Source organism: Apis cerana, linkage group LG11 (assembly GCF_029169275.1).
Source record: "Apis cerana isolate GH-2021 linkage group LG11, AcerK_1.0, whole genome shotgun sequence".
Taxonomy (NCBI): Eukaryota; Metazoa; Arthropoda; class Insecta; order Hymenoptera; family Apidae; genus Apis; species Apis cerana.
Window position 1 is genome coordinate 9579706 of NC_083862.1, and position 24794 is coordinate 9604499.

General features: G+C 31.2%; 1 protein-coding gene and 1 long non-coding RNA gene across 2 annotated transcripts in view; one reads left to right on the forward strand and one right to left on the reverse strand.

Moving 5' to 3' along the window:
- LOC107997729 (UNC93-like protein) overlaps positions 1 to 24794 on the forward strand; it is a 43332-nt gene that overhangs the window by 1512 nt on the left and 17026 nt on the right. The window contains exons 2-3 of the mRNA XM_017056513.3: positions 10066 to 10796; positions 15000 to 15219. Of these exons, the coding sequence (XP_016912002.1) occupies positions 10082 to 10796; positions 15000 to 15219 (935 nt within the window). The 5' untranslated portion in view covers positions 10066 to 10081. The remainder of the gene's footprint in view (positions 1 to 10065; positions 10797 to 14999; positions 15220 to 24794) is intronic.
- Positions 8773 to 14185, reverse strand: LOC133666956 (uncharacterized). The gene is made up of 2 exons (XR_009831874.1): positions 13805 to 14185; positions 8773 to 13573 (listed from the first exon to the last, which is right to left on the reverse strand). It is a non-coding gene; the product is annotated as an uncharacterized LOC133666956 (long non-coding RNA).

Genomic DNA, 24794 nt, shown 5'->3' on the forward strand with positions numbered 1-24794 from the left:
GATGATATTGTAAATGATTTAGAAGATTTTTATTATGAATTTGTCATTAGTTGTGATATAATAATAGTAAAGTTTGATAACAATTGTGAAATAAATCATACAGAAGTGACAAAATTCGGATATTTATGCTTTTTAAATTAATTTATTGACTTATTTTTTTACGATTTATTTAAGCTAAACATTCATGCAACAAATTAAAAATAAATGGAAATAAGAAAAATCTAAGAAATAGAAATGAAATTAATGAAAATGATTAAACTTTAAATATTTCTTCTATACAAAATAATGAAGGTAAATAAAAAATTTTTTTACAAATTTAAATCAGTATAATTTTATGTTATACATAGAGCATAAGATAGAAAATATAATATAATATAGATATTATGTTATAGATACTAAATTTAAAGATGATAAGTAAGCAAAAAATTTCAGCAATGATAAAATTTTTATTAATGAAGATAAATAAAAGTGAGATTAACGTAAGATTCTGAATCTATATGAATCTTATTATAAACAAAAATCATAAAAAAATATATTATATATCGCAAATAAAATATCTATTAGTTAAATTATATATAATACAAAAAAAAATTATTTTATTTTTTAAAGTATATACATATATATATATATATTTAATATAACATAATATGATATAACAAATAACATAAATATAAGTTAATTTATGAAAGAAAAAATAAATATTATAAAAAAAGGATTAAATGGCAAATAACAATGATTTATAATAATAAATAAAATGAATTTACATCAAATATATACTATAAAAAAATCAAAATAAAACATAATATCTATATGAATCTAAATATAGTATATAAATATAGTAAATAAATTTTTAATTTATTTGTTATTTGTTGAAAGTTAATTAAAAAATTGAAAACTAACTAAAAAAAATGTATAAAAGATATAAATTGTTATAAAATATGATCAATACTGATATTTTATATGATTTCATATATATATATATATATATTAAAAAACAATTTGTGATAATTTTGTTACATATCATATCTTTGAAACGTAATTTCATCTAGATGTTATGTTTATTTTGTAGAAAGAATCTCATGATTATATAAATTATAAAAAATAAGAAAATATACTATATAAGTTTTTACACGAATATTTTTAAAAATTTTTCAAATGGTATAGAAATACAAATAAGTATATTCTATGCAACATCTTTATGAAATTATTGCTCTAATTTATGGAATTATCGTAATTTTATTCTTTATATATGTAATATTGAACTAAATGAGCTATGACAAATCATTATATCGAGAAAAAAAACATTTACCTGCTATAATTCCTAATATAATGTCTAATTGTTTCGAACAGTGACACAGAACAAAAGAATGCAAATGAACAGTGTTACGAGTTATGTTTCTGTTAGGTACAGCTGCGTTGAATTATCTTTGAAATTATGATTTTATTCAGAACATCGAAATTCCAACGAATCGAAAGTCAGCTGATATTTTGTCTTTGTCTTTAATTGATTAAGTTAAGACGAAAAGAATACAAGGAATAAACAATAAAAAGGTATAATTTAAATACTATTCAATTTAATGATAACTGATCGATATTATGTTTTTACTTCTGTTTAATTATAGTTTATGATTCGTCGTTTTTATTGATTGTAATTTGAATTTAATTTTGAATTTTTAATTATTATATTAGCACATTCATAAACATATAATTTACAGAAATAAAAGATAAATTATAAATATGAATTATATTATATATATTTGATTTAGATTATTTATATTATCTTATATTTATTTTATATTTATATCTTTTGTTATTATATTATTTTATATTGTCATTTTTGATGACATTTAATAAACATGTTTTAGTGTTTTATCCAAATTTCTAATTTGAAATGAATATGCCTAATTATAAAAAACATTAAATGCATTTCCTCATATCATTGAATCTTTTTTTTAATCGATGCATTGCCTTCTTTTACTTCCTATGTCCGTATAAAGTCTGACCAACTTTGGTTAATCAGTATTTACGTCAATATCTTAACCTCGTGTCTCATTGTTCGAGCAAAAACCTTTGTAAAAGTAGTTACAAAATAAGCATACGATCAGTAAAAGTAAAACGCATTGTGACTTGTTTAAATGGATTTACGAGCCACGCAAAAATCACTTTTTATATATTCAACTTGATCAAAATTTACTGAAAGTTCGTCCAAAGTTGTCAACCAAAGTTGATCTTAATTTTTTTTAATTCTTTAACTTTTGTTACCAAAATTGATCTTAATTTTTTAATTCTTAAGAAGTTAAGCTTAAATGTATTACATTGATGACTAGAATTAAAAAATTATATTATGAAAATAATATATAGATTTAATTTTTCTATTTGAATAAAAATCAATATTAATTTTGAGAAACATTTGTATGTTTTTACTAATGGCAAAAATAAAAGAATTTAATTTTAGTCTAAGTTGAACAAATTTTTAGCTAATTAAAATTAATTAATCTTATGATCTTATGATCATTTATAATCCAAATTAGATTACACTCTTTAAAAGTGTATTAATTAAAGAATTATATTATTAATTATATATATCATTAAGGAATACTTGAGAAAAAGAATAATTTTAAAAAGTAATTATTTTTTAATGATCTAGGATGGATAAGAAGGATGAAGATCAATAAGGATATTAGTGAAAACTTTTCTTGAACTTTTCAGAATATTTTTATATGTAAACATTAATAGTATATACTTAGTATATACTGCATTTTTATCGAAATTTCAGCAACTCTAATTTCCACTGAAAAATAATCATTGTTACATTACGAGATCGTAACTAGTTTTGAATTCTCGTATGTAGTATGAAGACTGCATAGTAGATGCTTACGCCTTGGAGTATTTTGTTGTGAAACGATTGAAGCATTTACGAGTCGATAGTTCTACGAGGACTTTCTAATCCGTCGTATATACGTACAGGGTGTCTCGTAAGGTGTGCCGTGAATGCTGCGAGTGACAGATTCCTAAGTCGAAAACATGACGACTAGCATCGTTTTTTCGCTATGATTCGCTATGAGTTTTTAATTGCACTAAAGTATATGATAATATTCAAAATATGTTCAATTTCATTACGAACACTGCAGATAAGAGAATTTAATTAATTATGAAAGTTATTCTTTTTTCGATTAATAATAATATTTTTTGCTCAACTTGAAATAGATAAAATGTATATATTTTAATTTGGCAAACAGTAATGATATATTTTTAAGTTAACAATTAGTGTATTTTATTTTATCGTATCGATTGTGAATTATTATCGAATAGATAATTTAATTTTTAATTTATCGAAATTATCTTCTCGAAAACATCGTACATAAATTTGTTACTTGAAGATTCTTGAATTTACTGGAACTTGACGAACCTGTTTCTCATGTCGCGACTTTTGTCGCAAATTTCTTGATTCGAAAGTACGATAACTTGTATGAATCTTTCGCAACTGCTATTGATTATGTGAATATTGTAGATATTCTAATCAAATATGAGAAATATAAGAAATTGTTTGAGTTTTTATAATAATTTGAAATTATACTAATCCATTATTCAAATTATAAACAAATTTTTTTTTCGGTTTGATTTATATGTATATGAATCTTTCGTTCTTTATCATATTGAAAGTATAAATATACATACAATTATTTCAATAAAGGCATTCAATGCGAAACGAAGTTGCATATGGTTTCAGGAATGCAATACACGTGGAATGCCATTCAGATAAATCGTATTTTTTATTATAGGAGGGTTAGATTTTTTAAATTTTTTAATATGTCGAGCGATTCGAGAATTCATTTACGAATAATTATGATGATGTACGTTTTGAATTAATAATTGAAATTATTTCGGTATCGCTTAGAAAAACAAATATTTGGTAAATAGATATAAATTTGAATATATATTTAGCCGAAAATTAGCCATCATTTAAATAAAAAATTGAATTTTCTTAAATCATGTAACGTCATGTAATTGTATGATTATGAAATTTAATTCTAAAGAATTTCAATATTTTCACGATTAGAAATAAAGGATGATTTTAAAATATAATAATATAACATTAATTTTGCTACAGACTTCGAATTTTCATGTTTCCATCTTATTCCAATGATCAAACATATTCTATTTCAACAAAAACTTCAGTATAAAATTGAAATGAAAAATTACACATATTAATTAAGATTTCTTGATATTATAATATTAGCCTTATTTAAAAATTTATTAAATAATAAAAAAACTACGAATCAATTGAAAATAATTAACAGTTTATTGTTATTTTCAATAATCTATTTCTTGCTAATCTAATACATGACGATTTATACATGTAATTCAACATTTCTGATATTTCCAGTTTTACAACAGCTAAACGAGATAATACAATATGCGTTTTTTCCACTAACTTTTCACGATTACCTGTACGCTAACTTTATCGTCGGCCATTAGTGCATTCTTATCCTAGGAAAGGTTTCGAACGTGAATATTACATTGTTTAAACGCAACAATAACAATGCAGAGACGAGGATTCTTGCATCATTTGGGTCAGCTTTATCCGTATTTACAATGGCGCATACGGGTGATCACGTACCGTTGAAAAACAAAAGCGAGGATTTTCAAAAACAGTATTTCTTCGGAGAAGAAAATTATTTCCTATGGAAATAATGTTAATATGATTTGTATATGAGATACTATATATTAAACGTACAATAAACGAATAGTAAGGATTCATTGATTGATAATTATTAAATTTATATTGGATAATTTTAAATTGCATCAATAATTTATTCGTGATTTGTATATTTTCATTATTAAAAAAAAGAGTGCGAAGAAAGTTACAAAAAAGAGATAAACAGAAAAATTTACCATGTTTAAGAATCAAGGTGAACTTCTCGTTGAAGAACTCGAGTGTCATATTTTTTGTTTTTTTTCTATGAGAATTGAAAAAAAAAAATTACGAGAAAAATTGTTATAGCCTTGCAAACTTGGGACAAGGTGATTTAAAGTACCAAGTATCAGGATAACTATACGTCTTCGATAGATGCAACCAACAAGTTTTCTAGTATATAATATTTTTCTTCTATTGTTATACTTTCTTATATTTTCTTACGAATTTAATATTTTGCATTTTCTTTCAGCATTTCTTTTGCATTAATCATGTTATTATTACGACTTTTTATCTACTCACTTTATCATTTTCCTATTTTTTTTAATTAACTGAAATAAATATTGAAACTTATTGCGAAAATAAATTTCAAAAGGTTACAAATTGTTTGTTTTCACAATCTTAATGAAAAGATATACGACTGCATTTGGACAAATTAATTTAACTCTAAGGTAAAAATATAATTTTGTATATTTATTTACATATTTCCATTATCTATTACAGCGTATTTAGAGTATATTTAAATATAGATTTTAAACATTATAGATCGATAATTTTATTGATAAGATCTCAATAAAAAACTAGGTTATACATTATCAAAAAACTAGGTTAAACATTACATAATATTGTATATAATATTATATAATATCGTATTATATAATATATATGTATAATATTATATAATATCGAAAATTACATAATAAAAAAAATAGTTCTTAAAATATTGAAAATTATCGAAAAAAGAAACTAGGTTGTACTATTTCGATATAGATATCGAAATAATGTTTAAAATATCGAAAATTATTCAAATGGTTAAAAGCCTTGCAATTAAAATATTTTTTATTTATAGTGAAATTTTTCTAATATTTGATATAAATGAAAAATTTTAATTTCATATATTTTTTTTATTGTATTTTAGTTATTATATATCAATGATTTCTTAATTATATTGATATAATTTTTATGAATCTAATATATAAAAAAGATATATTATTCCAAAATGTTTTATTGGAAATAAGATAATTATCATATAAAGTTTATGCAATTTTTCTCAATGATTCTAATAAAAATGATAAAAATATCGACATCACGATCGATCAAGATGTTTGCATTAAAGAGTTCATATTTTAACGCGTCTGACATCATCTAAAATGATGTAAGATCAGTAAGATGTTTGATTTTTATCGAAGAGAAAAAGAAAGAAAAATTCAAGAAGAATAAGGAAAGAATAAAAAGCAAGTGTCATGGTAAGCGGAGAAAAGGCGGGAAATTTTGAATAGCGTCCAAAGCCATTTATCGAACCTTGACCTCGTCGTTTGCACTCCAATTAATTTCAAGGCAAGGCACGCGCACCCCTTTCCACCTTCTAAACTATGTTTATATGCTAAAAGTTGATAATAGTTTGTTACGTCGTATACATGCGTAATGCAATCGAAGCTTGCAGAAGATCGTTTTATGGATGTCATTAGCATAAGCTGGTTTCCTAGCCGGTCAATGATAAAAAATCAAGATACGGAAATTGGCTTCTTTTACCATAGCTTCTGAGAATGCTTTTAAATGCAATTTTTATACACCTTCCAAGAATAAAAAGAGAAGCTTGCCTGTCGAGGTATTAAAACCCGATATACAAGCTGACGATTAACACCGTGGACAACTTCTGTTTTTTTAACGAGCCGGATTCGTTGAAAAGAGTGCCAATTAATTACATGTTTCATATATAGAAACCGTCGTCAAATATTTCCTCCATATTTGCTTCCCTTCTCTCTTTTCTATAATCGACGATTGAAAATGAAAAAAGTTTTAAAAATCCAGTGATATAAGTATTCTTTTACATATTCGTTTTTGCTATATACATATATTACGAACATACTATTATACTATAGTATAATATATATATATATATATGTATAATCTTGTTTTTTTTTGCGCTATTGACGAAGTATGGGATAAAAAATATCGAAACACATGTTCGATATTAACATGTTATGAAATTCATAACGGTCGGATAGTGAATGGATGACTGGAAGCATCGATAGATTCGTTCTCTCGATGTACAGCGTCCATTTGTTTGCAAGAGAAGAGGAGAAATGGTACAACAAGATCCGCGGTTAAAGCAGAGTTGAAGGTCGTTGGGAACTGGTTAGGGTGGGTATTCTGTTCTCGTGGTACTACACTTTGGTGGCCGAATCGTGTTCAAGTAAGTCAGGGTCATGCAAACCGTGTTTCTGTGCTATCGATATAAAAGTGAGAATTCAGTTACGCATATTTACCACACGTACGACGATACTTAATTACGCATACCGAAGATAGACTGATTTTTCGATGCGTATAACCATATTCCTTGGTGTAAATATGGCGGCGCGCCACTACGTTTGAAAAGAACTATAGAATTTTCGTTTCGATATTTCACGTTTGTTTTTACTGGCATTTTTTGCGTTTTGTTAACAAAAATAAAAGTTGTTAACGTTTAATCAAAATCTAATACGATTCTAATTGTTGAAAATCCAAATCATCTGATAATATTCTAATGAAAATCGATAAATCTTTTTAAATTTTTTAATAATTTGAATTTACAATTTAATTATCGCTTTTACAATTTAATAATTACATTGTACAATAAGAATTTTTTATATATTTTATAGTTTATCAGGAATATTATCAGGAATAATTTATCAAAATTGTATTTTCAATTATTTTTATTATTCTCAATTAATTACAATTTTAATTTCATATCCCAGTGGAATATTTTGGATTAAAATTTCAAAGAATTTGAAACATTATAAAATTTTATACAATATATTTTAGAAAAAAAAATTTTTTTCGAAAAATATCTTCGGCACTTGTTCCAAAAAATGTCAGATTTTTCATTGTATCTATTGTACGAAAGCCACGCGTTTCAACGGAAAACAATTCTCACATGTTTTCTCTTCGGAACATGTTTTCTCGAAGGACGAAACGAAGAATTCTCGTATCGCTTGCTTGCTTGGTACGGCGGTATTCTTGTTATGCAACAGAAAGATTAGTTATGTCTTTTCGTCTTGCTTTTCCGCAGCTTTGTCTTTCGCTAGAAGAAAGAAAAAAAAAAGAAAAGAAAAAGAAAAGAACGCCCTGCATGGAAAGGAACGTGAACCTCGCGTTTTATCCATGTTTTACCCGTTAGTACGAGGAAACGCGACCTTTCGAAATGGCGGGAAAGGTTTTTATTTTAAACTTGACAGGTTTTTCGTTGTATATTCGTGCGCATGTTAGCCTTCCGCGAACTGCTTCGATCTTGATTAACGACCATAATAAAATCAAGGTTTACTTATTCTTCTTCTGTGATCTTCTCTCGCATAATTATCACACATTTGATCGTTTTAAGATAATTTGATCGTATGCAAATTATTATGTATATTGTTTCTGCGATTGTTGAATAAATTGGATCTATTGAATAAAGATTTAAAATAATTACATATAAATATATATGATACTATAGTATTTTCAGAAAAAAAAATGTAAAATTTTTATGTAAAAAAATATTCTTTCACTGAAAATTATTTTTATTGCATTCATATTTTATTATTTTATTATTTATTATCATTTTAATTAATGTTTTATCAATTTATTTATTTTTTTAATTAATCTCACTCTCAATTTTGATTGTTACATATAACGCGATTCCACTCTTTTCCTAATTTAAATTCATCGTGGAGATTCTTTAAAGCGTGTATTCATATGCTTAACGATTATCGTGCTCAGAAAGTCATCAGAATTCCATCTCATAATTTAAAATAGTCGTTCGTTCGGTCATGGAATATTTTATATGGATAATGACAAGGAAAGTATAAGATCTTCAGATCTTAAAATAATATAAATAATAAAATCTCAAAAAATATTTAATTTTAATTTAAAGAGTTACATTGATGTCATTGTGATTCTTATTTAACACATAATCATGCTTAATGATTACAATGAAATTTAACAACGAATAATTTTCAAGAAATATTAAATAATATCTGTTCTTAATATAAATAGAATAATGAATTCTAACAAAACGATTTTTTAAATTTTAATCAAACGTACTCCCTTGTAAAAAGGATAGTGATACAAGTCAACGTTTTGAGAAGTACAATTTAAACACTATCAATCGAATTTCTATTCATCATTATATATTTCACGTAGTGAACAAGCTATGGTGAAATCCAACAATCTTTGAAAAAGTTTCGATCAAATTGAACGAATCGAATTCGATCAAGCAAGTCTCTCCATACGAGCAAAAATTATCCTTTAATTTCTGCAGCTTTCGATACAATATTCTCTTTGGCGTAAACAAATGTGTTTGGGAGGGGGCGGAAGAAAGTCAAGTACTCGCGCATACTTTGAGAAACGCTGCCAATGAAATCAAGATTCGGGAGGGGAGGGGGTCAGAGCGCGCAGAAAGAGTTAGCGAACGAGGTGAAGGTATTGCGAGCGCCGCTTAATTGCGATGCACGCCGTACGACACGTGTCACGGCATTGTGCGGCCGGTCACGCATTCCCATCGATTACATCGACGACAAACGAATTTACAAGCGCAACTGGAACGTGATTCGCGAACGCTTCAATAAGGCCTTTCCAAATGAAAAAAAGAAAAAAAAAGAAAGAAAGAGAGGAATAAAAAGCAAAAAGAAAGAAAGGAACAAAAAAAAGAAAACCATTCCCTTTAAACTGCATGATTCGTGACGAGGTCTTCGCACGCCTCTTCATACCAATGAACGATCCGTTATAAATCGCTTTTACAGAAAATACGCGCTGTTGCACGCGCGCGCCACCGTCCATAACTATCAGCCTATAATATACGAGGCGTTCTTTCTGCACCTCGAAACGAAAATATCTCGTCTTCCTTGGCTGAGGCCAGGTTTTTAACTATAGAACCTCACGGTTGGAATATCTTCCTTGATAAATCGTGGGATCTTAATTCTCGAGAGATTATCAGATTATTCGTTGCGTGCAAAAGGGAGAGGAATTTTTTTCGGGCAAGCAAGGGCAGTTTGTTATCGAGACGCTCTCACGCTATAGTTACATATTTAAAATTTTATAATACACTGCCTTTTATGATTATTAAAAAATCTGCAAATAAGATTGATGATATATATACGATATATTAATTGGTTTGATTAACAATGTTACAGGTAGCAAACACGTAGAATGGTAGCCTCACAACACGACGGTACCAGAAGTGTCGGTGGCGGTGGTGGCGGAGACGGTGGAGGCGGCGGTGGCGATGAGACCGTGTACACGGTGACCGTAAGTGGTGTCGGTTACAGGAACGAGGGTTACAAGGACGACGGTACCGACGGTATACCTCCTGAGCCGCAGAAACCGCCGCAATTATCGTCGACGGACGACGACACGCAATCAAGAAAGTTCAAACTCTCCCGCGGCGAGAAATGGCGTATCTTGAAGAACATTAGCACCGTATCCGTGGCGTTTATGGTGCAGTTCACCGCGTTTCAAGGGACGGCTAATCTCCAGTCGTCGATTAACGCCAGTGACGGTTTAGGCACCGTGTCCCTTTCAGCGATTTACGCTGCATTGGTGCTATCATGCATCTTCGTTCCCACCTTCGTTATCAAAAGGCTCACGGTTAAATGGACATTGTGTATTTCGATGCTGTGTTACGCACCGTACATCGGGTCCCAGTTCTATCCGAAATTTTACACCCTGGTACCGGCTGGCGTGCTCCTTGGCTTGGGTGCCGCGCCTATGTGGGCAGCTCAGGCCACCTATCTCACACAGGTTGGCGGTGTGTACGCGAAACTCACCGATCAGCCGGTAGACGCCATCGTGGTCAGGTTCTTCGGGTTCTTCTTCCTTGCCTGGCAGACCGCTGAACTCTGGGGGAATCTCATTTCTTCGCTGGGTAAGTCTCAAAGTCTCGTTTATCTTTTTTCCTTCCTTCTTAAGTTAAATCCAACGATTTTATTTTTAGATTCTTTTATTTTTTCATGTGTTTAAACTTGCGCGGAAGTATGTGTATACAGACAAAAATTTTCTTATTTAACTTGGGTTAAATTTCCGTGGAAAGACGTATTTTTTTTTTTTTTTTTTTAATTAACTTTGGTTAAGTTTATGCAGAAATACGAGTGTAAAAATTTCAAAGGTGAGACACTTGGTGATTGAATGAACTTTTAATATAAGATCAATGTAATAAAATCCATTGTTCTTGACGTTTTGTGCCAGTAAAAAAAGAATGATATGAATGAAATTGATATGCTGCATCATGTAGTTGCAGTCAATGAACGAAACTTATCAAAGAGCGAGTTATATGAATTAAATATTCATTTATATATTTATTACGATCAATCATATACGAAGTAGCAATTTTTCGATAAAATTTAACTCGTATCTCGGTCAGCTATGAATTCAAGAAATATCAGTAATGACTTTATTATCGTAGCTAAATTAGTTACAATTATTATGAAATTTTTACTTTATTTATTTTACTTATCGATTTACGTATGCGATAATAATAATAATATAATTTGTGGCGTAAAATAAAGCTCATAAATTCTACAAAATTCTAAAAATAAAAATAATATCTATAATCGACAGGTATTTTAAAAAAAATTACCACTCATTAAACGATAGTGAAATTACTTAAATATATACGTTTATTATCAAAGTGACAGGACAAAAAAATAACGTAAGAAAATCCAGAAAACATTCCACACAGTAAATACCTATCCACCAATACTACAAATTGGCTCTAATTAACCGTACCGTTAGGTTAAACAGTGCCTCATATTCACGAACATTATCCGCCTGAAGTTCCCTCGAGGCAAAAAATGCGACCAAAAGTCCCATCCCATAAAGAAAAAAAAAAAAAAAAAAGAAATCTTCAATTCACCTATTCCTCCGTTCTATATCTACCGATCCGCGTCATAAATTAATCCTCCTGAACACGTGCCCAAAAGTCCCTTTCTAAGAAGCATTTAAAATGCAAATGCCGAAGCCCATCTTTCCCGAGGATCTCGGGTCGCCAAGAACGTTTCGAACGATTCTTAGAGAATCTTTCGAAGGTCGAATCGTTGGAATCGGTGTCAATATCATACGATCCTTCATAAATTTGGTGATCAAGTTCTCCCACCACTCCATCTGCCCCACCAAGATCTATCACCTATCGAGAATCGTGTATCGATCCACGCGTGGTGGGCTCATCTTCGAGGCGCGAAACAACACTCGTAGAAACGACACGTAGCGATTACGCGCATAGTAGTATATGTATAACAGTGATAATACACGCGTGGCGAGACTCGCGCCGGGCCAAATATTCGCTCCTTTCCCTGACGAATTGGCTGGCCGGTCGGTCGGTCGGCCTACGAGGTCGACAACACGACAACTCTTGCCACTAACGTTCTCCATGGACACACTCGGGTTTCGAGCTGGCCTGACTGACAACGCCGGCGAGAGACTCGTCGAGAAAGACAGGCATGCTCGAGGGACAGTGATGGAAAACGCTTTGCACGCGGGAAGAAACGAGATTTATCCGGTATAAACCTGTGATAGTCGGTTTCCGTACCACCTCGTACACATTCCCCGATAACTGGACAGCGGTAGCGCGGGATTTAACCGTTTTCTATGATTCGAACCGTTCGATCGGCGCTTCCTCCCTTCGGCGGGCAATGGCACTTCCGTTTATTATTCCGCTTGGTTCTGCGCGCGCGACGTGGTCCAGGTCTTCAACGAGAGATAAGTTCCAGGTAAACAGACAACAACCGTTTAGTTTTCTCCTTTTCTTCCTTTTCTCTCTCTCTCTCTCTCTCCTTTCTTTCTTCGTGCTTATAGGTTATGGAAGTTGAATTGATCTTTTAAGGTTATGTCCATCAATTTTGATAAATTGATCGTGCCAAATTGTAGTTGATTATGATGTATAGTGGCCATCATCGTGTTCTTTGCGATCATACGTATTCATAATTATGCTAATATTTGTACAAAATAAGAAAATAATTATTATAATCTTCATATACGAAAGTATAATTTAAAGGAAGAAATAAAGGATGGAAAAAGTGTGATACGAATATTATATCCATTCGTTTTGATAGTTAAGCATATATTATATTTTCTATGGATAGTTTTTTATCGCAAAAAGTATAAAATAAAGAAGAATCCAGATAGATAAAGTTCTATAGTAGGCGAAAGGAATGGAGAGGGGGTTGCATGTTGACGGCCTTGTGTAGTCAATTGATTTCGAACGAACTATAAGCGCGACTTGCTGAAACCTGTTTCTATTGAGTTTCTTCCGATATCTGTATGAAGAATTTGTACTGTTGGAACTGGAAATTGTTCGCGTTTAGAACAGAGGAAATTCTTGCTGATTTTTTTTTTCTTTTTAATAGACTTGTACAATGGTTTGTAACATAGTATAAGTGATTGATATAAAGACTGTATTTTAAGCGCACGATTATGAAAATGCGATAAATATATTCATGGAACAATGTATAACTATACAAAGATATAATGAGTCATCGTTGCGAATATATAATTTTTCCTAAGCATATGTTCCTTGATTACGTTTAATTTATGTTTTCGCGATTTACGTTTGATCGGAACTATTATTTCCATTTTGCTCCTCGTCTATTAACGGTATACCTTTGATAAAAATATATATGTATATATATTTTTACATTTCTTGAATTCCTGAAAAAATTAATTCTAACGTTTTAATCATTCAATATTTCTTTAATAAGCTTCTCCATGTAGAATATTAAAAAAAAGAAAACAAATATCTTTAATATATATTTTCCAACCATTGTTCAATCAATCGTGTTATTGTTGCAAATAAATAAATGACATTTTTATTTATTTCATCGAAAGCATCGGTTATGAATTATATATTCGTATTGTCGTTCGTATTTCATCATCGCTTACCTTTTTCTTTTTCGCACTTCGTTCGAATTCAACATTGATTTAAAAATGATTTTCAAACTTCGTTCAATATTCATATTCAACTTTACGAACACGAGCGCGAATATTTCCGATTTCCCGTTGTTTAACCGAGGAAATTACTGGAACAGTTGAATTGCTTTGCGCACATAAAACTGAACTTCTTCGAGCAGGAAAATCGCGTTCCAGCCTAACATACACGGGTTCTGCACACACGTAACAAGTCGAATATATTACAAGTCGATAAGTAGGACTTGCGGACAATCGGAAACGATGGTGGGAGACATTGTAAACATACTACGATATTATCAACGACGCTCTGGTGAAAGTTCCTGTCGTTCGCCGTCCGATGACCGCGTACGCGGATTGGCCAATGTAAATTCCAGAATACGTGGATATGTTTCGCTTTGGTGCGATATAATCACCGCTTAGCACGATATTTATACGTTTGACGAACGAGATCGTTCGCGATACAAGAGAAAACGATGAATATTTTTTTCTTTTTCAACGAATATGGTGAAATTTCTCACGATTTATTATCGATCGATGAATCGGTTTTTTTTTGGGGGGGGGGGAGAGGAACGAAAGGAACATTTTCTCCTATCTTCAACCTTTTCGGTTTTATCACGTCATGTGTGTCGCGTCTTGCGAAATTTTTTTTAAATGCCTTTAAATGGTGAATATTAATGACACGGATGGCCGATAGATCGTAATCGGATGCATAAACTGTTGCGTACATATTGCAGGCTCGATCGCCTGCAAAGTTAAGGAAAAATCTTGATAAAAATCCTTGAGAGATTTATGCTTGCGGTGCGATAAGATTGCATTTTGTTTAGGGTCTCGCATACCTTTAACATGAATTTTATGTAACGCGGTTTAAGAAAAAAATGTACGTAGAATAGAATTCGATTTTCGATACCTCGTTTCGTAAATGCGGTATCATTAATAAGTGTCACAGTTATAAGATCGAGGTGTAGTAATAAAAATATCCTATATTCGCTTCATTAATTACTTGTATATCCATTAGGTTATCGTAACGACAAAATTATTATAAAAATACGAATTTTTGAAAGTAAGACAAAAGGAGGAAAATGATCGCATAAATGGAAAAAAAAAAAAACACGAGATAGGAAATAATCTTGCGAATTCTTCGGATGACGCCAATTTTTTTTTTTCAAAGTGCTCAGCGGGGGAGAGTTCGGCAGTGGCAGCGAGAACAGCACGACCAATTCGAACAAGATCAAGCACTGCGGCGCAAATTTCTGCGTCCTTGGGAACGGTGGCCACGAGACCTTGGAACGTCCTCCGGAATCGGAGATCTATGAAATATCTGCGATCTATCTGTCTTGTGTAATCGTCGCCGTCATCATCGTCGCCCTGTTCGTCGATCCGCTCTCGAGGTAAGTGCCAACATTTGTACATTTGTACAACGCGCGCGATTGGTCGAAAAGGCGCCACGCAGCTTTCCACTCTCCGTGTCGACCTTTAATTTCTCGCCTCTGGTTCGACCGGTCATTAATACCGGTTACAAATGCCCGGCTGGCGCTCGTAATAACCGTATTTATTGCATTATTCCCGAACATTGTATCCCGCGAAAAAAGGAGGAAAAATAATAATGATAATGATAATAAACCAGGCAGATTCGCGCCACCGAGAGAATAAGAAATCGTCCTCGAGGTTGATGATGATAGCGTTGAAATTACGCTATTCGCGTTATTTATCGTTGATAATTCAAATGTTGGATGACTCAAGTGCAATGGGTAGCCGTTCATTAAGCGGCACGCACACCGTTTCCTTTTATTGGAACTGCTACGGTTAACGATTTATCGGATCATCGAATCGAGGATCACGAAGTGGAAATTTCGTTTTGAGAAATTATCCGTTAATTAATTATTGATTGATAATTGTGCGGCTTTGCGATCGTCGTCGGAGTTTGATACGTTCACGTTTCGTATTCCCATGCTTGAATGAATAACGATTTATCGTGTAATTTCTTCGAAAGGGAAAAATTATTTTCCAACATTATCCTGTAATATATTCTATTATTACGAGTTTATTATTCATCCTTTATAACATTGTTATAAATTAATGGATTTCGTTGCGCGAATTAATCAAGCGATTTTATACACCGGTTGATTAGAAACGATTATTTTCTATTTATAATTGTTCATTAAGGAATGATTGTTCATTCAAGGAGTTTAGAAATTTATTAGTAATTTATACGTGTCGTCTTCGAACAACGACGCATATATAAGAAGCGCATGTAGGACGCGAAACAAATTACACGTTTCTCCACGACTTATGATAAGATATCCTAAGCCGAAGGATTTCATTAAGTCGCGTATCCACGATGCGCTCTTGAATGGCGAGCGCAAGCTCGAGTACAATCGTATTCGAGAGAATTAGCCAGGAATCGTTTTCGTTTTAATGTCAATATTTGGTAGTTGAAGAAGTCCCATGAAATCGTGTTTATCATGTAACAACCTTCCGCTTGTTATTACCGAGAAAACACTCGAAGCTTCTGGAAGAGGCTAGCACACCTTGGACGTCGCTTAAAATTAAGCAAATATCGTCTCTATCGTTTTCGAGATGGATCATTACCGAAATTAACTAGCGAGACTCTGTATTTTTCTGTTTCCGCTATTGGGAACCCATCATTTCATTTCATTTTTTTTTTTTTCAACTCGCCAACGTTGTAATCGGAATCTTCCGATTTCGCAATTTTCCTTTCTTCAATTTTCCTTGAAATTTCCGTGCATTCTTGAATTTTTCGATAATTCGAATGCGAAAGAAAAAAAAAGAAAGCTGTTTTCATTAACATTTGCAATTCTTCGAGAAGATAAACACGTGTTAATAAAACTGTAAAGTTGAGAAATCGCGTATTTCGTTTTTATCTCAAAATTAAGATAATACGATAAATTCAATTAGCACTTGCACACACGCTGCTCGTGTTATTCGAATCATGATTTGTTGGAATTTAACAACGGTTTACATTTCCAAAACTGAACACTCTGTACGGTATGCTCGCGTGTCACGTTCATAAGTTCATATATATATATATATATATATATATATATGAGATAAGATTTTTGACATCTTTGTTTATTAAATTAGCTGATTTTAAGACGACAACGAGCGAGAAATGGCAATATAACTCGTACTTCAACGCGAAAAAAATCTTAATTTCATTATGCCTCGGCTAATTTCTATTATTCTCATCTGTTTATCCCATTTAGTACGTCAGTTTTAAATGGCTCTAATTCAAAAAACTCATTCATGTAAAAAAAATAGACAATCCTCTGTGTAATCTACGAAAGAACAAATGTTATTGAACCCCTGTTATTTAACAAAAAAATTGTCACTCTCGATGAGTCATTGGCACAATGGTTGGCTTGCCTTTCGGATAAGCATAATGATGAAAAAAATAAATAAGATTTAGGCACGATAAAGTAGGAGCGTGCACGATGAATGACGTGGATAGAATTGTTAACAACTATGAATTTATCAATATTAAAACAGATATTGATCCAGTTTAGTTCCTCGAGGACAACGTCGTATCTAGAGTTGAGCATCGTATTATGGACACAAGATGAGATTTATTTTTCTTCAATTAACGTTTAATATTTGCTTGTGTACGCTTTGAATCAGTATTCAAGTGTGTGTCAATAAGTACAATGCTCAATAACTATGAATAATTTTGTTTTACGATTGTTTTTTTCCTTTTTTTTTTTTTTAATGTATGTTCTCTGGATAAGTCTATCGATAATAATTTATTTCTTTTCTCAAAACAAAAATTTTTCCATGTAATGTCAATAATGCATTGATCAATAATGATATTGAATTATCGTTAATTTATGTTCAGCCTTGAATAAAATCAAGCGTTTCATTTCGTTCGTTCAACTTATTATTTTATTTGGATGGATAAGAGTTTCTCGGCCCTTTTTAATGACCACCATAAATCATTATATCACGTTTTTATACTTTATTAGTTTCATTTTCTTTCCTGATAATTCAAACATGACAAACGCGCCACGATTCTAAATTCCATATTGAGTAGGAAAAAAAAGGAAGAGGCTTTTTGCTAATTTTTACGATCGATATTAGTAGTCAGTTAGGATCTCTATATAACTATTTCGTCTTATTTCTTCGCCTATTTGAAGTTTTTCTTAACGTTTATTAAAAATTTCGTGGAAATTTCGATCGGTTTTGAAATTTGTATCAGATATCGATATTACGTGTAATGATAATTTCGTTTAACGATGTTTATGAAATGTCATTCTTGACACACAATAGTAGCGATAAACCTTTAAGTCGTTATGAAATTTGCTTTATCTAAATTTGCACATATTATGGAAAATAATTTAAATAGATAAAGCATAGGTAAAGTCAGGTTTAAATTTTCGTCCATTGAGGAGAAATAAATTATCTAATTATACAGGTGTATTTATTTCAAAATCTTTTACGAGTGAAATTTTAAACAGCCGCAAGAAAATCGCGAGCGATTAAATGTTTCGCAGGAGCCATTGTCATGAAAGTCGCTGAGAAAACGAAACGTCACGAATTGGTTTCTAACCAGGATGTAGGTTAATGAAGTTGTCACGCTAGAAATCAATGTCAAAACCGTTTCACTTGCGTGGATTCGCCTGAATGGAAAAAAGAAAAAAAATAATAATAATAAAAAAAAACAATAATAATAAAGGAAAAAAGGCCAAGAAAAAAATTACAGTCGAGCGAGAAAAAGAAAAGTCCACCGTCACCATCTGATTAAACGTAGAATCGTTCTTCCATAACGATATATAACAACGATATAATCTAACAATAAGAAGATCGAAAGTCGGGGATATTCATGTTTCGAAGAAATCAATTCGCGTGGATCCAAAGTTGGTTAAGAACGGGAGAGACACGGAGAACAAAAGAGGAATGAGAGAAGAGGGGATGGAGGGAAGATTAAAATAGGGGAGGAAGGATCGCTTCGTGTTTCGATCGATTGGATGATGGAAGCACGATGATGCGATCCGGGTACTCCCCTGGAAGCTTGCCTAAGGGGAAATAAATTATACATATCCTTTGGATGGGCAGGTGTCAACGAAAAAAATGCCACATCGCTTCGAGATACACGCCTCTTCGTTAACTGTCGTGATTTTGTTTTATTAAAAAAATTTACTTACTTTTTTTCTCTCTCTCTCTCTTTCTCATTTTTTTCCCTTCTTCTTTTTTACGCTTAAACTTAAATATAATTTACATGTATAAAAAATTGTTTTTCGAATTTCCATAAAATTCCACGACTTTTTATTTCTTTTCACATTTTTTTTTCTTTTTTTCGTTCATTCGAATGGTATAAGATGTTTTTTTCTTTTCCGATTAAAAAAAAAGGTTCTTTTTATAGAAAAAAATCTTCTCAATCAATCAAACTCGATTAAAGATTGTTCTTTTCTTGGAATAATTTCTATTAGAATAATTTTTCTCCATCAAAAATTATTTTCTTCTTTATAAAATTTATCTCTCTGAATCAATTCGAAAGAATTTTTTAACTTATTTTATGAAACTCTTCTTCTAGTTTTGTTTTCTATAATTATTTTCCAATCGACTCGATCTTAGGAAACTTATTTCCTTCTCTGTCGAATAAATTCAACAATTATTTCCCCCATATTAATAATAATAATAATTCTCCTTTTGGCGAATCGATTTTTTTTTTTCCTTCCTCTTCCATCACGCACGGATTTATCAATGGCCGCGGATGTATTACTACGAGCCTCGTGGAGGAAGCGAGTTTCCAGAAGCTTCCGGCAGCGGTTCATGAAAACTCGCCCACATAACGGAAGAGAAAAAAAAGAGCGAGAAAAAAGACAGTGATGTTTTTTTCCACGAGTATTACGAAACGTGCACCTTAATAAGCGTGTATCGCGCGAGATCCGCGCAAGATCCCCCTCCCCTTCACCCATTCAGAATCGCTATAAACATTGCTCTGCTCATGATTACAAAATAGCGTACATCCGACGCGGGATGCATCGAAGCACGGCGGTTACACAATCACCCGCCGCAATTTATACTTATTAAAACTCGATAAATTTCTAGCTGTTGCCAGCATTGAAATCTCGGGTGTACGCCGAGGGTATGCATGCTGCCTGGTACGCTATTGAATTCGAGAAGCTTTACGATTTGAAAAGAGCCAAGTTGTATTATTTAAGGAAAAAAGAGAGAGAAAATAAAGAGCCCGATTACAAAATCGAAAAAGAGTAAAAATAATTTTATAAACATTTGGTCTATTATGTAATATGACATGAATGGATTTGTGTATATTTCGAATTATATTAAATTTTCTTGAATTGGAAATTTAATATTACGTAAGTATGAATTTTTGGAAAATTTAATGTTAAAATAAAGTTCGAGCGAGTTTAATAGATCTGATATTTCTCCTTCGAAAATTTGTCGGAAATATCGAGAAATTATATATATATATATACACACACACGTTCGAGAATTAGCATGATAGCAGAAATTTCGCGACGATTTCTACTCGTAATTATACAACAACGTTCCTTGACACACTCGTATATTTATTTATTCGGTTGTCATACCTTATTAGTACCTTCTCGAAGAAAAAAAACGGTGTGTTTCACCAAAACGAGTAGAAAGGGAAAAAAAAAGTTTATGGTTTTTTTGATTACATAAAAAAATTTCACTTGAAATAGATTGGGTGAAATTTTTATTTTTCGATAGAATCACGTTCGATCGGAATAGTAATAATTTCTTCAATTTCTGGAACACGCATTGAAATTTATTTATGCGCACGTTATAATTTGTTAATAAGCATTTTTTAATTCAAAGCTAACATTGACAATGTTGAAACAACAATAAATATGGAATATTCATGAATCTCAATTGTTTTCGTCATACATTTTTGCACGAAAGAATGAATAACATAGAAACGATACGATAATTATTTTTAGAAAGTATTAAATATAACAATATTATCTATATATTCTCATATGGCGAATACATGAATGACACGGCGTTGTTATTTATATAATAAAATTATGTAAATTATTTTTCGCAGTTATGAAAAAACGTATCTCAGAAAATGAATTTAAAATTAATTTCAATTCATTATGCAACTAAATTACGATTCTTTTAGAATTTAAAATATATATAATAAATATTTATTAATATCAATACAAATAAGATTAAGATAAAATTTTTAAATAGTAATTTTAAATATATATTATAATTTTCGTAATTCAATCACGTTAAATACTTATTTGGTTATACTGTGGCATAAAATCAACATAAAAATCAAAGAAAAAAGCAATCGAAATTTCTAGAATCTTTCATTCTCTATAAATTTAAGAGAAATGCCATATTAAAATTTCCATTGTGAAAAGAAAGCAATTGAAATCTTCGACTTATACCACTAGAATAATCCTCCATAAATAAGAGAAATTTTATTAGAATTCAAATATCCGTGTATAGCACACGATTATCCATGTGGCCAAAATATAAATACCGTTATTTATGGGATTTCTTACGTACATCGTAGCGCCATCCACTCGACCCAGCAACCGGATGGCTTCCGGCAAGTGATCGAGTCGTATAAGTGAGCCGGCTTGTTGGAGATTTGTCGTTTCAAGTTTGGTGAACTTCTGACTTCACTGACCATCTCTCTCTCTCTCTCTCTCTATCTCATTTAAAGTCTACAGAATTTTTTCTCCCGATCTGATGTCGTCATTTGCATTTCAATCACGCGCTGTCTGGCGGAGAGCAACATTATTTGTGCCTTTTCTTAACAGTACATAGTAGCGTATACCAAGGACGTCTGTTCTCTTATCCGGACGTTGGTTTTTCAATGATATACCGTCACTAAAAATATTAATGGCTCGGAGAATGGTGATTTTCTATTGTAACATTTTCTATTGGCATCCGTACCATTTTTCAACTCATATACACGTAGTATATATACATTTGCATATGCATCGAGTCTAAGCTATATTTTCATTGATAATTAATGCGTGTGACCTTCCGACTCGTTAGATCGAGAGATAGCTTCCCATGATAAACGGTGACGACACCTTTATATCCATGAATATAAACCGGCTGGAAAAATCTGTATGAATTCGATATCTTGTCAACGAAAAAAATAAATTAGCTCGTTTGTTTCTCACAATTTTAGTTAGCGAAAAAAAAGAAAAGGAAGACTCGTTAACCTATTTGAGGCGAGGATTCTATTATCGTTTAATTTTTTCTTACTCGTTTATATTGAGAAATATGTCGAGAAATGGAAAGATTTGAAAGATGAGAAATGGAAATTTTAGATAATTTGGATCATCGATAAACACTTTTACGATATTAATTGATAATATAAAGTTGTAAGTTTTATCTGATAATATTTTATTTTCATATTATAATACACATATACCTGATGTTTTAGATAAAAATTACGTAACATGCCTGATTATCAATCTTAAATGGATTAGAAAAGATAGAAAGTACTTATACCGTAAGTGTTAAGTATAATTTAGATAATAGTATTTTTATTACAACGATCAAATATATAGCAACCTATACACCCTATTGGGAAATTTCAAAATAGTTTCTTACATAATTGATCGATATGAATGAAAATTTTTACCAACGAATAACATTGTGCAAGTACCATTCACTCCCATGTAATAGCGTTACGAGTACTATTAAGCGTGCAAAAGGTGTTTAAAAGTAGTTTAAATGTAAGATGATGCAATAGGAAATAATTTAGAAATTCTAGAAATTCAAATGCACGATAATTATTTAACAATTAGAAAAGGATAAAGTGATATGAATTTGAAAATGATTGTACGAATTATGTTTTCAATGCTTCAATGGCACAGGTATTTATGATTCTATTTCACTTAGAAATACGAATAAAAAGGATCATTAAAATGCAAATTTTATGAGTCTTTATAAATTACGTAAAAAAGATGGTCTGTTATACACCGTATTATCCGTGCTTCATTCATAGGATCATCCAGATACACGAGCCTCGTGTTGATGATTATAGTCGGATTTACGATCATGAAGCATAATATCGAAATGGTTAGAAAAATTATCTTTTTCCTCTATCGTAATATTCGCGTCCAATATGCATTATTTCTTCCTATTTATCATCATGAATATTTCTAAACCAAATATTGGAAACCAAACGTTCGTCGAAATATTTGATAGGATGTTTTTAAGAACAAATTTTAAGAATAGTATAGAAATTTTCTTAAAATTTGAAAACGTTTAATTAAAATACATACAATTTCTGGCCAGATATACGAGTTAAAAGCACGGAAATATTTTTACACGTTACAATATTACGTCGTAAATTGTTCATTCAAATTATTACTAATAATAGATATATAGAAAACTTGTTTTTAAATTTTTGCATTTAATTCTTACATATTATTTATTTTAAATATCTTATCTGTTTCAAGCAGTTACAAATATCATGTTGCAATTACAAACTTATCTCAAAAAATTATATTTCAAGGAATTGTATTATATTGCATTTTCTTGAAAGATCTTGTTATAAAAAAAAAAAAAAGAAAAAAGGAAGAAAAGGAAAAGGGGGGGAAAAAAGGAAAAAGAAATCTACATTAATAAACTAAAGATTTGATGAGTTGATGAGCAAGACGTGTTCGTGTAACATGTTTTTCAACGTAGTGGATACTTGTAACTCCTTTGTCTCTCCTCGAGACATGCTCGTCAAGAGAAAGGCGTGCGTCTCGTGCGTCAGAAAGACTCGACGTACTTTCGATTTCCGATATTCCGCACTTCGATGAACATCCAATTCATCCTCGGCCGATTCACCTGCACAATATTTACGTTCAATTCGTATTCCACGTGCCTCGCTCGAAACATATTACTTGTTCCAATGATTCCACGATTCTATTGGAATTCTTGGAACGATTAATTTGCAATCGATCACCACACACACACACACACACACACACACGCACAATCCTTCGTAATTTCAAGTCGAGGTAAACGATTCCGAGCGATCGGCCTCGCAATTAGCGAGAAATAACTGTATATCTTTCAACTGGCATTTTTCCATTGACAATATAATGCGCGAAAATGTTTACCAAGATTTTTTTTTTTTCTTTTCGCTAATTATGTCGTTATGGCGATCGCACAATGAACATCTTTACTCGACTCACGTATGGACATTTATTATCAATGTAATTACGAGTCCTAGTTTAGCTTAGATTAGAGAAGAAAAATTATTTAAAGAAAAAAAAAATATACACCTTCTTTATTTTCTTCGTTCCAATTTTTATTTTTAAAAACATGATTTTTAATGACGGCCATTTTTATTCTTATAACAATGTCTAATGATCTTAATGACTTTAATTCATTTATCCTTTTATATAATATCCTTTAATCCTAATAATAACAATACTTTTTTTCATCCTTCATTTTTCAAGCTTTTTATATCACTTTTTATTCTTAATATTTAATGATGCAACTTTTTATTATATCCTCCATTTTACATATAATGAACGTCTCAAAAACACGTAATTAACACGTTCATCGCGTATATCTGAAAACCGAATCAGCACGTACTCTCACGAGCCATTTATGTGATATCGGTTCATTTGAGAGACATAAAGTCATAACAATTAAAGCACGTATATAAAACTTATAATTTTCCACTGTGCAGCTCAACAAAGTGCAGGGACTAGTTTTCATTTCCATCGATCAACGATACAATCAGATGCAATCGGGACAAATTTCCATCGATAATTTATACGATAATCCAATTCAAAATTAATTACTTTCTTCGCACAAATTTATTCTCTTTTCATCCATGTTATGATTACATTATGGATTAGAACATTCCGTGTGACATTTACATCGTAATCAATCAAAACTTTTCATAAAAATAAAACGCACAATTTTTCCTTTACGCGTGCATGCATTCTAGTGTCACGATTGCAATAAGAATCGCTATGCCATT